The 16,177-nt window shown below is 36.3% G+C and overlaps 2 gene segments (V, D, J or C); both read left to right on the top strand.

The window, feature by feature from the left end:
• The first annotated feature begins 3,384 nt into the window (after positions 1–3,384).
• On the top strand, positions 3,385–8,014 carry LOC130185216 (Ig heavy chain C region-like). The segment is given in 5 exon segments: positions 3,385–3,528; positions 5,309–5,608; positions 6,578–6,910; positions 7,015–7,329; positions 7,498–8,014. Coding segments are annotated over 4 exon segments (1,311 nt in total).
• Positions 8,015–11,072: 3,058 nt separating this feature from the next.
• On the top strand, positions 11,073–14,154 carry LOC130184738 (Ig heavy chain C region-like). The segment is given in 7 exon segments: positions 11,073–11,168; positions 11,353–11,510; positions 11,758–11,909; positions 12,106–12,409; positions 12,639–12,947; positions 13,241–13,525; positions 13,710–14,154. Coding segments are annotated over 7 exon segments (1,429 nt in total).
• Positions 14,155–16,177: the final 2,023 nt, after the last annotated feature.

Below are 16,177 nucleotides of genomic sequence, written 5' to 3'. Positions count from 1 at the left end.
GACTAAACGTATCCAAAACTGAAGTCAAGAGTTCTACATATTCTTGTGCTGTGAGACATGAGTCATCTGAAAGGCCTTTTGAAAGCTATATAAATAATGTGTTTGGTGAGTTGAGAACTATCATTTAATACAATTGCAGTTGGCTCATATTGTTCATTCTTATTTGGTCTCAATGTTGCGAAATAGCAGTCGTGTAGGCACAACGATTAAGAAGAAAAGAAGCATTTAAAACCTTTGCACTTATTCACTTAAAGTGACTTCAAAATTTTAATTTTTTTTTCAATTTCCAAGAAGAAACTTTCTAACAGAACTAGTACATGATCCCAATTTTTTTCTTGCTCCATGACCTTCATTATGGTCTTTGGCTTCAGCCCTCATCCATTAATATCACTTGGTATGATGGACCAAAGGAATTGTTGGACTACAACACTAGTGAGCCCCACAGAGGCCAGAACAGAAAGTTCAGTATCCAAAGCCACCTTCGTCTGTCCCAGGGCAACTGGTTACGAGGGAAAGTAATTACCTGCAGGGTGATGCATGTAAACACCACCCTATCCCTGAATATATCTAAACCAGGTACAAGTTCATCCACTGATCCGTCTTCTTACACTTTAAAGATTTCACGTCAAGTTGCCACTTATTTCATACATTGACTCAGTTTGGTAACTGCATAGATTATCTTATTAAAATCTCCTCACAGTCCTTCAATGATAACAAAGTCAATGTAATAGTTCACTAACAAATCTCAATTCTTTCACAGGCACATTGGAGCACTGTGACTTCTTTGATGACATCATGGATGCAGATTTGAAAGAAAACATGGGTGTGGAAAGCTGGTATATAGCTTTCACTTTCCTTCTCTTTCCTCATCTCTTTCATCTATGGTGTCTTGACTACCATAATTAAGACTTAATGATGATGATCACAGGACAAATCCTATTTCATGATTCATATGAATACTTTTGAAGACATATGGTCTGATTAGTTTTAGATTCCTTTTTTTTTCAAAATTTCTTTTTCATTTTCTTTTCTTTTTTTATACTTTTGTTATCATGGAATTTTATGGAGGTGGTTTATTTTATGTTCATTTCTTTTGATGCTTCAGTGTATTTGCTGTGGAATGTTGTAACGCAAATGTGTGAGAGGAAAAAAGACAAAATAAATGAAGCTTCAAATTCTGATTTCAGTTTCAAATTCTAATATAGTCGACAGAAATTCAAAGACTGCACTGGTTCTTGCATTTAGTAAAAGTAAAGATTCAAAGATGGAAAACAATGTTTGTCACAATTTGCCTCATTCATTACAATACATCAAATGATGAAATACCAATATATATAAAACATTATACTGTACCATGTCACAGTACCACACCTGTATTACTCAGACTGTCCACAAGAGTGAGACAAAGTTCAACATGCAATTGATGTGATTGACCACATCTATGTGAAACACTGGTCATGTAGTAATTTGAAGCTGCTGACAGGTCTGAACTGAACTTTCTGAATGGAATGATACAGAGATATATTTACTGAAAAACACACACTGTTTGTAAGTCTCATCTCCTTAGCATACACACACGGACACAGACGGTCACTGTAAATGTGGGCATACTGCCTTTCATTTAGAGGTTTGTGTTTGGGCCTTTGTATGTGTACATTGATGACATTATGCACATCCACGGTTACGATTGGCTCGTTACTGTGGTGACTGTGACAGATGACAATATACCGTTTGTAATACCAATTATTAGCCAATCACAAGAGTCAAGGTGGTACTTACTTTAATTTCTTGACCAAGTGTGGCACAGCTAATACTTTATATAATTTTCGACATTTTCATATGGGCAATAATTGAAAAGCTTTCCTATTCGAAAAGTGTTCCTGAATGCAGCTCATGTAAGGTTACTTTTTATATATATGTTCACAACTCGAATTACAAGGGCCTGAGATAAACTGTTTCTTCTGAATTAATTCAACAAATGTATTTATTCATTCATTTTTATAGTTTATTTTTCAGGTTGTCAGTTGTTTATAAAGATAAGCTGGTGATGTAATTGTTTAATTCAACCAGTGTACTTTAATCACCTTCAAACTCATGATTAATAAGTCTAACATGTTCTTGGGAATAATATAATATAATATCAAGCTTCCAAACCAACAACTTCACTTTTAAGGTTTTTTATAATATCAGTTTGTTGTGGGACATTTTTGTTCATATACCAGCTGTTTAATGGAAGGCAGAAAAGAAAGTGAAGACTGCCATTTAGTGGGAAAGGCTTTATGGAGATTAAATAGTCAGTAATTTGGTCTTAATGCAGTAAATTGAAAGGACATGTGATTGAGACCACAAAAATTAAAAAAAATTAACTCCTTGCAGCCAAACTGAACCTTGCAGATCCAGATGTAGGCGTTTTGTGTGGACAACAAGGCCTTATAGCTGTTTTCATATGTGGCCATTAGCAGCAGCAGCATTGGAAGTGTGCAGTGGAGACAAGACATTTAGAAGTGATATCACTCAATGTTGTCTTTCATGCAATAGCACTGTGACTGTGCAGGTCATCGCCCCTGTACCATCCTGTTCTGCCACACTCCGCCCCAACCCGAGAAGCTGCTGTCTCTGGCAAAGTACCTCAGTGGCTTTTGGGCTTTGATGGCATGACATGATGTACAATTAACCTCACACAGGCGAACATATACGAGGCAACTATAACTTGCAAGGCTTTTTGTAAGGGCTGATTAATGGTGTGGGAAAGAAACCTCTACAGGAGCTTGTCCTGTAGAACAACTGCATAACTTGAGAAAACTTACTGGATCATCTCATAATGCTAAGAGTATTGAATTGATTTGAAAGTTTACCTAATGCTCATAAGTATTGTTGTGAGAAAAAATGTTTCAGTATTTACATAAATTAAATAAATGCAGACATTGAGACTGTATTATGTAATTGACTCAAATTACTTTAGTTCCTCAGAGATTTACAGAGTACAGCTATTATCTAGAGAATGCAACCACATCCTTGTGGAACCTGCTAATGCAAACTCCCCGATGCAATCTTTGCAATTACATCTCAAACACTTCCTTTTTTTATTTAACAATTTATGAAATTGATCTATTTAAATTGAAATTCTACACCTGAATTACTTTCATACTTGTGTTGTACTGTATGTTAAAATTTGACAATAGTGTGACGTAATACTTAATATTAATTTGGATGAATCTAGTTTATCTGGCTGTGTGAGGTCCATGCTGCAGGAACTGGAGCAGACAGGATTGTCTGACAGAGAGGAAGTGTTCACTAGTTGTTGACAAAAACACAAAATTTTATATAACCCAGACCGCAGGAACTGAATATCTCAAGGGAAATGGTTAACAAATGATATATCGGGAACTGCTTTGCCAGTGAGACCTGTTTATGTTGCTTGGTTTAAAAAGACATTTTAAGTATTTGTATTAGGAGCAGATTTTAATATATCAGTGCGATGGTATCCAAGACTACTGAGGAAAGGCACAAACGTCTCAGTAACTTCTGGTGAGTTACAATCAATCTATTTCCAATGAAGACATTTCATATTTTATATTCTTCATTATATTTTTATTATGTTGGTTTAAACTTTACTTAAACTAGAATACCAGCAAAAAAAAAAAAAAAGTGGAATCAAAAACCTCTTTAGTTTAACCTCGCTAGTTTTTGTATGTTGGATGTGTTGACATAATACATGCTGCTTTTGATTATTGGGGGAAAGGCACAATGGTCACAGTCACATCAGGTAAGCAAAGCTTTTTTTCTCACTTTTATTTTGATTTTAAAACTTTCAGTATTTTATTTCTAAGAAATACAGCTTTGACACCTTGCAGGTCATTAATTTCTGTAATAATGTTAAAGTGTTATAATCGGTAGACTCAATTCAAACTGTAACTTATTTGCCAAAGCCAATGAAAATATGTCAGATGGTAGATTGTCATGAAATAACCTACCATGGTCAGGGTAGATATTTGGCAATAGGTTTTCGTATGCAGTGGTTAATGATTTGCTAGACTGTGACTACGCTTTTGACTACTGGGGAAAAGGCACTATGGTCACTGTCACCTCAGGTATGTAACTTCATCGTTTCTGACTAGAAAATGAAATGCCTAATCACATCATTAAAATTTATATCATCATTTTCATGTAGTCACAAGCTTTGGCCAGTGATGAGACAGCCAACAGTATTTTCTAACCTGACAAAGAATTTGACAAAAGTTTAAAACTCTTGGCTTTTTAGTTCAGTTGAAACTAAAGTCGATCAACAGGTGTGTATTTCTGTTTGGTTTTAACTGTTGCTGAAACCAAACTCTATGGCATAAAGGAATGGGTTATTAGAGTAATGAGTTTTTGTAAGAAGTGTGAATTGACTCTCTTAACTGTGACAACTGGGCTTTCGACTACTGGGGAAAAGGCACTATGGTAACTGTGTCATCAGGTAAGATTTGTACCATTTAAAATCTACAGTACGATATATTTCAGACTGAAGTGTCATGTTTAAGTTATATTGTAACTTCTCCTCATGTCAAGTCTCAGTTCAAAAGGGAATTGTTTTAAAACATGTACTGTAAAAAGTCAAACAGCGATAATCTCAGTAGAACACAATGATTGACATTTATGGCTAATGTGTTTTAGGTCATTTAAGTGGATTTTATAACAGTTGGATTAAATAAATGTTATGGTAGACTTTTTTGCGCTCGGCAGTAGTAGTTGTAGCCTTTTCATACTAACAGCTAAGTAGATTCAGCACTGTGCTACTACGGTGCTTTTGACTACTGGGGAAAGGGTACAATGGTAACCGTTTCATCAGGTAAGAACGCTATTTAATCTCATACAGAATTGCTGAAATTGAACAAAAATAATTGATTTTTGTCAGAATATGCCATCAACTCAGTTAATGAATGTTTACTGACTTTTCACCTTCCTTCCTTCAAATTCAAAAACTTATTAATGAATATTGTCAAAGTTATGTATTTAAAGTATTTTACCGATTTGTATCTAGAATAACACAAAATTACCACAAATAATATTATTGAGGGAGGTTAATCTTGGCGCAACAAAAAAAGCTCTAAATAAATGGGATAGAGAAAACATAAAGATCTGTCTATGGAGGTAACTTAAAATTTCCACATTCAACATTTTGAAGGTAATGCCTCACATGCTGAGCTTTTTTACACTGCTGAATCAGCTCAGTTGACTTCTGTCTGTTTTATCCAATGCTCAGTTAAAAATGTCTTATGTTTATATTCTTGGTATTTTAATCGCACGTTTGTTTTTCATTTCTTAGCCACATCAAAAGGGCCAATTGTGTTTCCTCTGATGCCATGTGGCTCTGGAACTGGAGACATGGTCAGTCTTGGCTGCTTTGCCACCGGCTTCACACCTTCCTCACTGACGTTCACATGGAACAAAAATGGGACTGCCTTGACGGACTTCACTCAGTACCCTCCAGTACAGAAAGATGATTATTATATGGAAGTCAGTCAAATCCGAGTGAGTAGACAGGATTGGGACAAAAGGGAGATTTTCCAGTGTGCTGTGGCACATGTTGCCGGAAAAGCACAGACTTCTCACATCATAAAGCCACGTAAGACCGATTTTAAGTCCTATATAAATGCCTTATGAATTCTAGTAGTGTCACATGGCAAAGCTGTTTGCATATTTTAATAGCAGCATGTTTTATATAAGGTCATTTGGTGACCTTATGATGAATACCTAATTGAAAGTACAAATTTTCTTGTTGATCATTTTAAATAATTTGTATTTATATAACACAATTTTTGCAATAAATGTAGCACAGAGTGCTTTATGCAGAAAACAAAAACAAAACAAAAAAGACAAGGAGAAAAAAATAGGTTTAATTGTTTTAGAAAGAAATATAGGCCTAACCTCTAACCTCCTAATCCAAAGAAAACATAAACACATAGGACAGCAGACAAATTACATACTACTTTTGCAAAAATTTAATAGGTAGACATATCCTTAACTATTATCGATTTCATAACTAGTTGTCATGCAAATCAATGGAATGAGAAGGCTGAAGCTTGCTCATGTATATTCAGCTTCTGACTCTGTCATTTTTATTCTTTATTAATATACTATATGTCCTCTGAATCTGACTAAGAACAGATTGTTGCAGTGTGCTCTGCTTCTTTCCATTTGTCTGCATAATTCCAGTTCTCCCTAATCTCTGTCTGCCACCACTTTCACTGTATGTTGATGATTAACATTCACATTAAGTCTATTTGCTTGCCTAAAAAGATCAAAGTATATGTACAAGCCAGCATAAAGGATCCGCTCTTCAGTTGTGTATTTTTTTTACTATTAAAATGTGATTTTCCTTTTGACTCTTTCTGCACGTTAGTAACAAGCTACAGATAATTTGAGGAGCATTACCAATATGTGCATTTGTATGTGCAACTTGCACAACATATAGTGTTACGGAAAAGTCATAAACTCAGTTATATTCTAAGTCTACAGCAAATTTAGATTACATGAACACTGTAGCATATTGTTCATCTCTGCTTCTGCTTATATATATTTGTTTGTTTTTCAGAGGATTTGTATCAGCCGCCGATTCTTAAAGTGTTGGCCTCCTCTAATGATGAAAAGGAGGCTTCCTTCTCCTGCTTTGCTAAAGATTTTTCACCAAAAGATTATGACATCAAATGGCTGAAAGGTGGAGAGGAAATCAACAACAAAATATACGAGATGGAAACGCAAACTGCAACAAAGTTGGAGAATGGAACTAAGCTGTACAGTGCAGCAAGTTTTCTCACAGTGCCATCCCGTGATTTGCCTTCTCACACCCAGTTTACATGTGAGTTCAAGGGGAAAAAGGACAAGGTTGATGTATTCACTAATTCATCTGTGATCTACAACAATAATGGTGAGTAAATTTCATTTCTTCGAAAATTTTATATGAAGTTTATTTCAATTTTAATGGTTTTCAGCCTTTTCCATTCAATAATTGTTCATTAATATCTCCTTCAGAATCTCCAGGATGTAATTCACCAGATGTGGAGATAGAGATCGAAGGCCCCAAATTAGAGGATTTGTTTTTACATGGAAAAGGAACTATAACATGTCAAGTCAAGGAAAACAAGCTAGGAGTTGACAAGATTTTTTGGGAAGACCAGTACGGAAACGAAATGCCTGGAGCCTTGCAGCGCCCCTTCAATGGAAAACCATTGAGCCTTCCGCTTGACATCTCATATGACGAATGGAACATTGGGGTGAAGCGCTACTGTGTTGTTGAACATGAAAATTTCTATGATCCCTTCAAGAAACTCTATGAAAGGAATACCGGTAAGACTGTTCAGCAATTATGCTCTAAAACCTGTGTTTAATTCCTCTTCTCTGACATCAAAGACATTATGAATGTTATTAATGTGTATTTTATAGCAGAGATTTCTTAATGTAATGTAGGCACTTTTATATGTGGCAGGAGGCCTAATTGTTCTTTCATGCTTACAGAAGGAGAGACTCTGCGTCCTTCAGTATTTATGCTGCCACCATCAGAACACACTAGAACAGAAACGGTGACCCTGACTTGCTATGTGAAAGACTTCTTCCCTCATGAGGTTTTCGTGTCTTGGCTTGTTGATGACGAGGCAGCCTCAGCCTCAAAATACGAGATCAGTACCACAAACCCTGTAAAAAACAATGGATCCTATTCTGTTTATGGCCAGTTATCTCTCAGCCTTGATGAGTGGAAAAACAATAACATGGTGTATAGCTGTGTAGTTTACCACCAATCTGTGGTTAACAATATTAAAGCCATTGTCAGATCCATTGGGCAAAGAACATCTGAAAACACCAACCTGGTCAACCTCAACATGAACATCCCTGAAACGTGCAAGGCCCATTAGATGTTATTATGTGTTGCTGTGTCCTCTGCTGTTTGTTGTTTAATGTCCGTTGCTTGTGATACGACATTGTGTTTGTCTTTTTAATGCAGATTCAAAATCAAAATAAAAAAAGCACTTTGTAACTCTGTTGTTGTTTGTCACATGCAGTTCATGTCTTAATTCAACCAGTATTTAGAGCTCCATGTTGATCGTGTGTGTGCAGTCGCAGTGCAATTCTAACGCAAAAACAATTAATGTACATATCAGCAAGTGACAGTAACAATATATCAAACTCTCAACATCATATCGTATTCACTAGAAAAACGCTGTCATCACACCTCACTAACTTCAGGCAAACATTCTATTAAATGGATCACATTTGTTCATTTTTGTTTGTCGATGGTCACTGAGCCGTATGTAACTTGTCCTTGTGTATGTGTGTTTCCTCTACTGGGTCTTGCACCCCAAACACAAGATAGATGACTAACTCTGGATCTGTGGTCTCTCAGTCAAATGAGCTGATTCACAAGCCAAGTCATGCATGCAACCCAATGAGGGAGTCTTTCAAAAGCAAATCAGCATCACTGTAGAACCACTTTAATAAACCTAATCAACATTTTAGAAAGACAGGCAAAAATATTAGCCTTATGATGCACTCATAATATAATAAGTACAAAGACATAAGCCAGTACTTTCTTTATTTAAATCAATTTATGGTTATCTATTTTATACTTGGAATGACTGTCTGACTGACTGGTTTACTGATTGAATCCACTATGACCTATAAAGTTATAAATATATTTATCTACTGTAAGTAACTAATTGAGTTTACTGGTCTTTGTCTCATGACTTTGTTCATAGCTGGTTGTGGATTGGCCCAGTATTGACTGAGTAATTATTGTACATTAGATCCAGAGATCCTGATGGAATCAAACAGTGCCATGGAGGTAGAAGAAGATAACATGGGAGGCACAGCCCTCACCTTCATCCTTCTCTTCCTCATCACTCTGCTGTTCACCATTGGAACCACAGTTTTCAAGGTAACAATGAGTTTATATGTTTGAGATGTTTTATGTATTCAAACAACATGGCATTAAATAACATGATAGGAAAAATGTGAGTAACACAAGAATCATTTTAAGTACCTCAGTAAATGTTATAAAGCATTATGAATGTTTGACTGCATCTTATTGCTGTTACGAATACCTGAAACAACAATAACACTTGCATAACTTCATGCTGTGAACCACATTAAATTTTAATAAGCATAAGGAGATTCACATATAATACTTTAAAGTTGTTGAAATAACTGTAATCTGGGGTATATTGAGTCATGTCTTATCAAAAATGTAACATTTATTTCAAATTTCCAGTCTATTATATTGAATTGAATAATGTCTGTTGCTGTCATTTTTACTCTTGTTGTATTTTCAATATTGAAAAAATATATAATTTTCTCATAATGTAAGATAAATTAGTTTATCAAATACGTAAAACAACCTTTATTATGTATAATGAGATTTACAGACATTTCTTTAGATGTTGAAATGACTGTGGTAACCTGTGGTATATTGAGTCATGTCTTATCAAAAATGTAACATTTTGACCCCACCAATCTTTATTTCAAATTTTAAGGCTATCATAGTGAATTGAATACTGTCTGGTGCTGATATTCCTGTTACTGTACGTTCAATATTATCCAAAAATATTATGTTCTCATAATTTAAGATAAATTAATCAATTACATACAACACCCTACAAAAGAAGGCAGTTATAAAATATAATTGTCACAAAATGTCAAAACATTTTTATTGGTGCTATATATATTTATGTTACAACTTCCCAGAATAGTACATGCTAGTGCAGTTCCTCACTTTACAATAATGAAGTTGAGCTGACTTTCCTAAGATCTTGAGATGGCTTTGGAAATATAATAGATATCTAGGTACCAGGGATAAATGTTTTACTTTAACAATGTAGGACATCCTTAAAAAGAACTCAGACCAGCATTCAGGATTTATATCTGTATTATAATATGTTATGATGCAGCAACTGTTATGTGCATGAGTTGGTCATATATTACATTTTCAATATAACCACACATTTATTTGGCAACAATTAAGAATTTCATCATTTGGTGCATGTTACTAATCCATATTTTTATGATTTTTTCTGTCATTTCAGGTTAAATGAAAGAAGAAAAAATTTCTTAAAAAAAAAACATTCACAAAAAAAACATTCACATTTTTTCTTGTATTCTCATAGTATCATGTAAGTAATCACTATAAAATTACAAAATGTAAAACCAAAACCTTTATGTCTTTGAAAATAAATGTTTACATGACATAACACTTGATGTTGCAACTCTGTTTTTATCTTGTCTAGCTTTACTTTTGGAAGTTTAATACACAATAATCATGACAGAGCTATTAACATTTTATCTTTTTTTCATTATTTTATTATGTCATCAATCATATTGTCATCAACTCACCAGCACCTGGATTCACCAGCCCTTGTTCATCTCAACATGTAAATGTGGAGATTTTACAGTTGGTTAGTTTTCAAGTCTGATAATACACTCGAAAACTAAAACCTTTAGCAAAGTCATGAGAGGCCATATGAAATCTTTGTGAAAACATATGTAAACTGATATGAGATATTTAAATGTGCACTCTGTTTCTCTTACTGGCATAACCACACCTCACACCTGGTGTCTGTGATGCACCGTTGCTCCTTGTGTTGTTTCACTTCTGCATTTTGGTACTTCTTTGGGACCTGGGTGTTACTCAATGCTTCCACTTGTTGCTACCTCTGATCACTTTGTCCTATCATGCTGCAACATCTGTGCAACAGTTTTCCAGCCTGATCGCCACCTGACTTTAAGACACCAGACACTGTAAAAGTACAACTCTGCCATCTAGCCTAAATACTAAGATATTACACTTAGAATTGAGACTATACAGTTGGTTACTTGACCAAAATCAGAAGGTATGTATAACTGAAGAGATAAAATCAGCCCATATTTGAAAAATGTTCACATCTAACATTTGGAATAAGGCAAGAAAAGACGAAATAATCTCTGCTCTATCTCAGGTCGTCTCTCCACACATCACATTGTACCTTGTCTGGGAAGGTGAATCTGGGGCCTCACCAGTCAGACTCATCTGCATCCTTAGTGGCTTCTCTCCAGACAAATTGAATATGGAGTGGCAACAGGAAAACCTCTCTACATACTGTACCAATTCAAAGAAAGCTGCAGAGTGTGGAGGGAGTGGAGAAAACCTTCAGTCTAAGCAGGTAGATTCAGCCACATATGACGGAGTGGAAAAGAGGCTCGAGTTTTACATGCAACGTCATTCACAACAAAAAAGAATGAAAAAAACAACAAATATTTCTCACAGATTTGCTGTAAGGGGAACCTGTGGTGCTCGAGTGTCACATCACACAACTTTCCTCAAGTGACCTCTACGTCACCTTTCAGGCCAACAATGTTGACATCTCTGACAGAGAGTATGTTGATCTTCCTGAAGCCCCGGGCCTTCGTTCAATCACTAGACGCTTCACTGTCCCTAAAAGTCGCTGGAACAAAGGCACAAATGTCACCTGCAAAGTCAATCAAGGCTTCTTCAGCAGCTTCAAGTTAAAAATAACAAGCAATATTTTTGGTGAGAGGAGTTACCATTTTTTCTCATCATGCCATTTGATTTGATGTCTCATTTCATTCTTTGTTGCACTGATTCATCTCACATTTAATGGACCCATCTGTGGAACTTCTATTGGTCCCCAGTGAAGAATCAGGACCACAGAGACTTTTGTGCACTGGATGGGGCTTCAATCCTCAAAATGAATGATTTTCTGACTCTTTGTTAAAACCTTATTCAAACAGTGAGGTCACCATGAGTGCTGATGGACGTGTGGCAGTGACCAGTAAACTTCCAATCCCTCAAAAAGAGTGGAAAAGCGGGAAGGTCTTCACTTGTGAAGTGTCTGACAGCTCTCTGAATGCAAATGTCAGCAAGAACATCAGCCTGTGTTCAGGTAAAATTAAACCATATGATATTATTATCATAATCATATTAATGCAGCAATTATAAATAGATTGAATACATTCATACTGTTCCTGAATCATCCATTATGTATTTGGAAAAAAAAATTCTCATAATCATTACTTAATAGGTGTTGTGTTTTCAATGTCATTGTTCTTTTTCTTTCTTTTCTTTTGTTCTCTTTTCAGTAACTCCAGCATCATCTCAGGTAGTTGGTGTATATGTTCAGGGACCACCACTCCAGGAGATTCAGAACAGGGGACAGGTGACTATCACCTGTCTTCTGGTCGGCCCTCATCTTAATGATTTCTCTATCACACTTCCTGAATTTCTATATTGAGCCATCAGTGAGTCACAGTAACAACACAGAGACTTTGCAGAGCTTCTTCAATATGTCAACAGAGGATTGGCACGCATATAAACAAGTGTCTTGTGAAGCAAAGCAGCGGTGCTCCAACCAGAGCTACAAACACCATATAAGCAAAAGCAGAGGTAGTGTAAAACATAAAAAGCATGAAGTTAATTCTTGCCATTGTTAATAGCTGTTTCTGAATTTCTAGATGTTCAACAAAGTTTCAGAGGGCAAAATTAAATCAGAAACACAATTAAAAAATATTCTCCATGATTCAAGCTGGTTCTGATGATGATGATTGTGATGATGATACCGAAGTAGCCAAAAGAAAACCCCTTATTTACTATTGTTTTCTTTTTGTTTCTCAAGACCTGTATCAACCAAGAGTGAAATTATTACAACCAACTCCCTCTGAGCTCTCTACGTCAGACGTCCTCACACTCATTTGCCTAGTTTCTGGATATTCTCCATCCAAAACATAGTGTACTGGGAAGAGAATGACCAGAGACTGCAACCAACTCGCTACACCAACAGTGCTGCATGGAAATACCCAGGGAGCAGCACTTATTCAATGAGCAGCAGACTAAACGTATCCAAAACTGAGTTCTACATATTCTTGTGCTGTGAGACATGAGTCATCTGAAAGGCTTTTTGAAAGCTATATAAATAATGTGTTTGGTGAGTTGAGAACTATCATTTAATACAATTGCAGTTGGCTGGTGTTGTTCATTCTTATTTGGTCTCAATGTTGCGAAATAGCAGTCGTGTAGGCACAAAGATTAAGAAGAAAAGAAGCATATCACCTTTAAAACCTTTGCACGTATTCACTTAAAGTGACTTCAAAATTTGTATTATTTTCCTTCAATTTCCAAGAAGAAACTGTCTAACATAACTTGTACATGCTCCCAGATTTTTCTTGCTCCATGACCTTCATCATGACAAAAAAAAACTCTTATGACTTTCCTCCCCAGCCACAGTGACCCACAGCACACCTTCAGCCACCTTGCTCCAGGGCACAAATGAACTTGTATGCCTGGTCTTTGGCTTCAGCCCTGCAACCATTAATATCACTTGGTATGATGGACCAAAGGAATCGTTGGACTACAACACTAGTGAGCCCCACAGAGGCCAGAACGGAAAGTTCAGTATCCAAAGCTACCTTCGTCTGTCCCAGAGCAACTGGTTACGAGGGAAAGTAATTACCTGCAGGGTGATGCATGTAAACACCACCCTATCCCTGAATATATCTAAACCAGGTACAAGTTCATCCACTGATCCGTCTTCTTACACTTTAAAGATTTCATGTCAGGTTGCAACTTATTTCATACATTGACTCAGTTTGGTAACTGCATAGATTATCTTATTAAAATCTCCTCATAGTCCTTCCATGATAACAAAGTCAATGTAATAGTTCATTAACAAATCTCAATTCTTTCACAGGCATATTGGAGCACTGTGACTTCTTTGATGACATCATGCATGCAGATTTGAATGAAAACATAGGTGTGGAAAGCTGGTATATAGCCTTCACTTTCCTTCTCTTTTCTCATCTCTTTCATCTATAGTGACTTGACTACCATAATTAAGACTTAATGATGATGATCACAGGACAGATCCTATTTCATGATTCATATGAGAACTTTGGATGACATATGACCTGATTAGTTTTAGATTCCTTTTTTTTCTAAAATGTCTTTTTCATTTTCTTTTCTTTTTTTATACTTTTGTTATCATGGAATTTTATGGAGGTGGTTTATTCTATGCTCATTTCTTTTGATGCTTCAGTGTATTTGCTGTGGAATGTATGTAACGCAAATGCGTAAGAGGAAAAGAAGACAAAATAAATGAAGCTTCAAATTCTGATTTTCAGACTCATATTCTAATATAGTCGACAGAAATTCAAAGACTGCACTCGTTCTTGCATTTAGTAAAAGTAAAGATTCAAAGATGGAAAACAATGTTTGTCACAATTTGCCTCATTCATTACAATACATCAAATGATGACATATTGATATAAAACATTATACTGTACCATGTCACAGTACCACACCTGTATTACTCAGACTGTCCACAAGAGTGAGACAAAGCTTCATATGCAGCAGCAGTGATTGACCACCTCTATGTGAAACACTGGTCATGTAGCAATTTAAAGATGCTGACAAGTCTGACCTGAACCTACTAAATGGTATGATACAGAGATACATTCACTGAAAAACACAGAGATAGCTTTTAAGTCTTTTCTCCTTTCCATTCATACACATACACAAACAGTGTCACTAAATGTGTGTACACATTTGAGTAACTTTGAGTTAGACCTGCATGTTTGGGTCTGCATTTGTGTACCTTGTGGTTTTAAAGGAATTCACATCTGGGAGGGTTGACACTAAGCACATCCAGATTTACCATTGGCTACCTCTGGGTAATCTGGCACTGTGTGTGCCCTGATTGGCTGGGGATCCCATGGCAGCCAGCCCAAATATGTGACGCTGTTGCTGGGATGGAGTCACAGCATGCTGCTGCCAGTCTCAGTACCAAGGGGCCAGCAACAGGGAAGCAGGGCACCATGCCCAGCAGGCTGCCTGAGAGCGTCTTCCTGTCTAATACCCCCATACCCTCCCATTCTCTTATACCATGCCCCCTCCTTCTAGGTCCTTGTTCGACTCCTTTATTGGGTCCATATAAACCAGGGACAAGCAACAAACAAACATCTTCACACATACAGGAGAACTATCCCCTTATCAACAACTACTGTTGAGGTACCACTGAGCAAGGCAATGAACCACAAACTGTCCAGTGGCCAACAGTAGAGGTCTGTGGTTGTACTGAACAGCTCCCAGTGTTGAATTTATTGTGAAGCAGAGCAGTTTTGAAAGAGCATACATGCTCAGTCAGCTTCAACTGGGAAATAAAAAATTATTTAATCATACGGAAAGATTAATGTTATCTTAACTTACTTATCAAGAGAGAAGCCGTCTGTTGAGCATTCACACCTTTTTGGAACATTTCCTTTTAAACCAAATCAGTTTAGAAGATACCAAAACAAAATATGGGAAGAGAAAAAGATGAACAATCATCAATGAATTAATGTTGTCATTCTAATGATCATTACAGTATTATCAACGTTATTACTGAAGATGATGAATCTTCATGCCATCTTCAGAGCTTACACACACAGTCACACATACACACACACATAGTGCATGTAATTGCACTGTATGGTCTACAGTAGGCACCACTGAGACAAGCAATCGATTCAAGCGAGGAATTAACTGTCTTACATTTCTGAGAAGCGTGAGTCTAATCTGGAGTCATGTACAGATACTTTCTAAAATGCATTGGTGTAAACTGCATCACAGATATCCTGTTCTCAGCACTTTCAGCCTCCAAAGACAAAGGCAGGACAAGCTACAGTAAATCCAGGCATAGCAAGCCTTAAAACACCATAGTGACAAGAAAGCCGAAACAAAAGTCCAATCATAGCAACCACGCTATGCCATTAGATGTAGCAGTACACTGATAGTCTGTTTGTGCTGTAAAACCTCCCATCATTTATGACAACACACCTCTAGAAGTCTGTGACATAAAACACAGACATTGCTTTAGCAAGTGACCTCAAAGACATAACAAAGCTCTCTGAGGAAATGTTTGAGAAGTTGACCCAAATATACAACTATGTAAAGGAAAAGCCAAGCGTTGTTCTGTCACATGTACTGTATATTATAAGCATCACTTACATGGTTTGTCTCAAAAGATGGTAAATATAACATAAAGTAACAACATAACATAAAGTATAATTCTTCTACAGTTGTTCACATTGTATAATGAAATATGCCATCTTAGGGGGTATTGTCTAATTTCATTGTCCTACTTGTGCTAAACGAAAGTGTAAGTTGATGTTTGTGAGCTCA

The sequence above is a fragment of the Seriola aureovittata genome, chromosome 17 (assembly GCF_021018895.1).
Source record: "Seriola aureovittata isolate HTS-2021-v1 ecotype China chromosome 17, ASM2101889v1, whole genome shotgun sequence".
In the NCBI taxonomy this organism is placed as follows: domain Eukaryota; kingdom Metazoa; phylum Chordata; class Actinopteri; order Carangiformes; family Carangidae; genus Seriola; species Seriola aureovittata.
The sequence above is the reverse complement of the archived record's forward strand: the minus strand, read 5'-3'. Positions and strand labels throughout refer to the sequence as shown.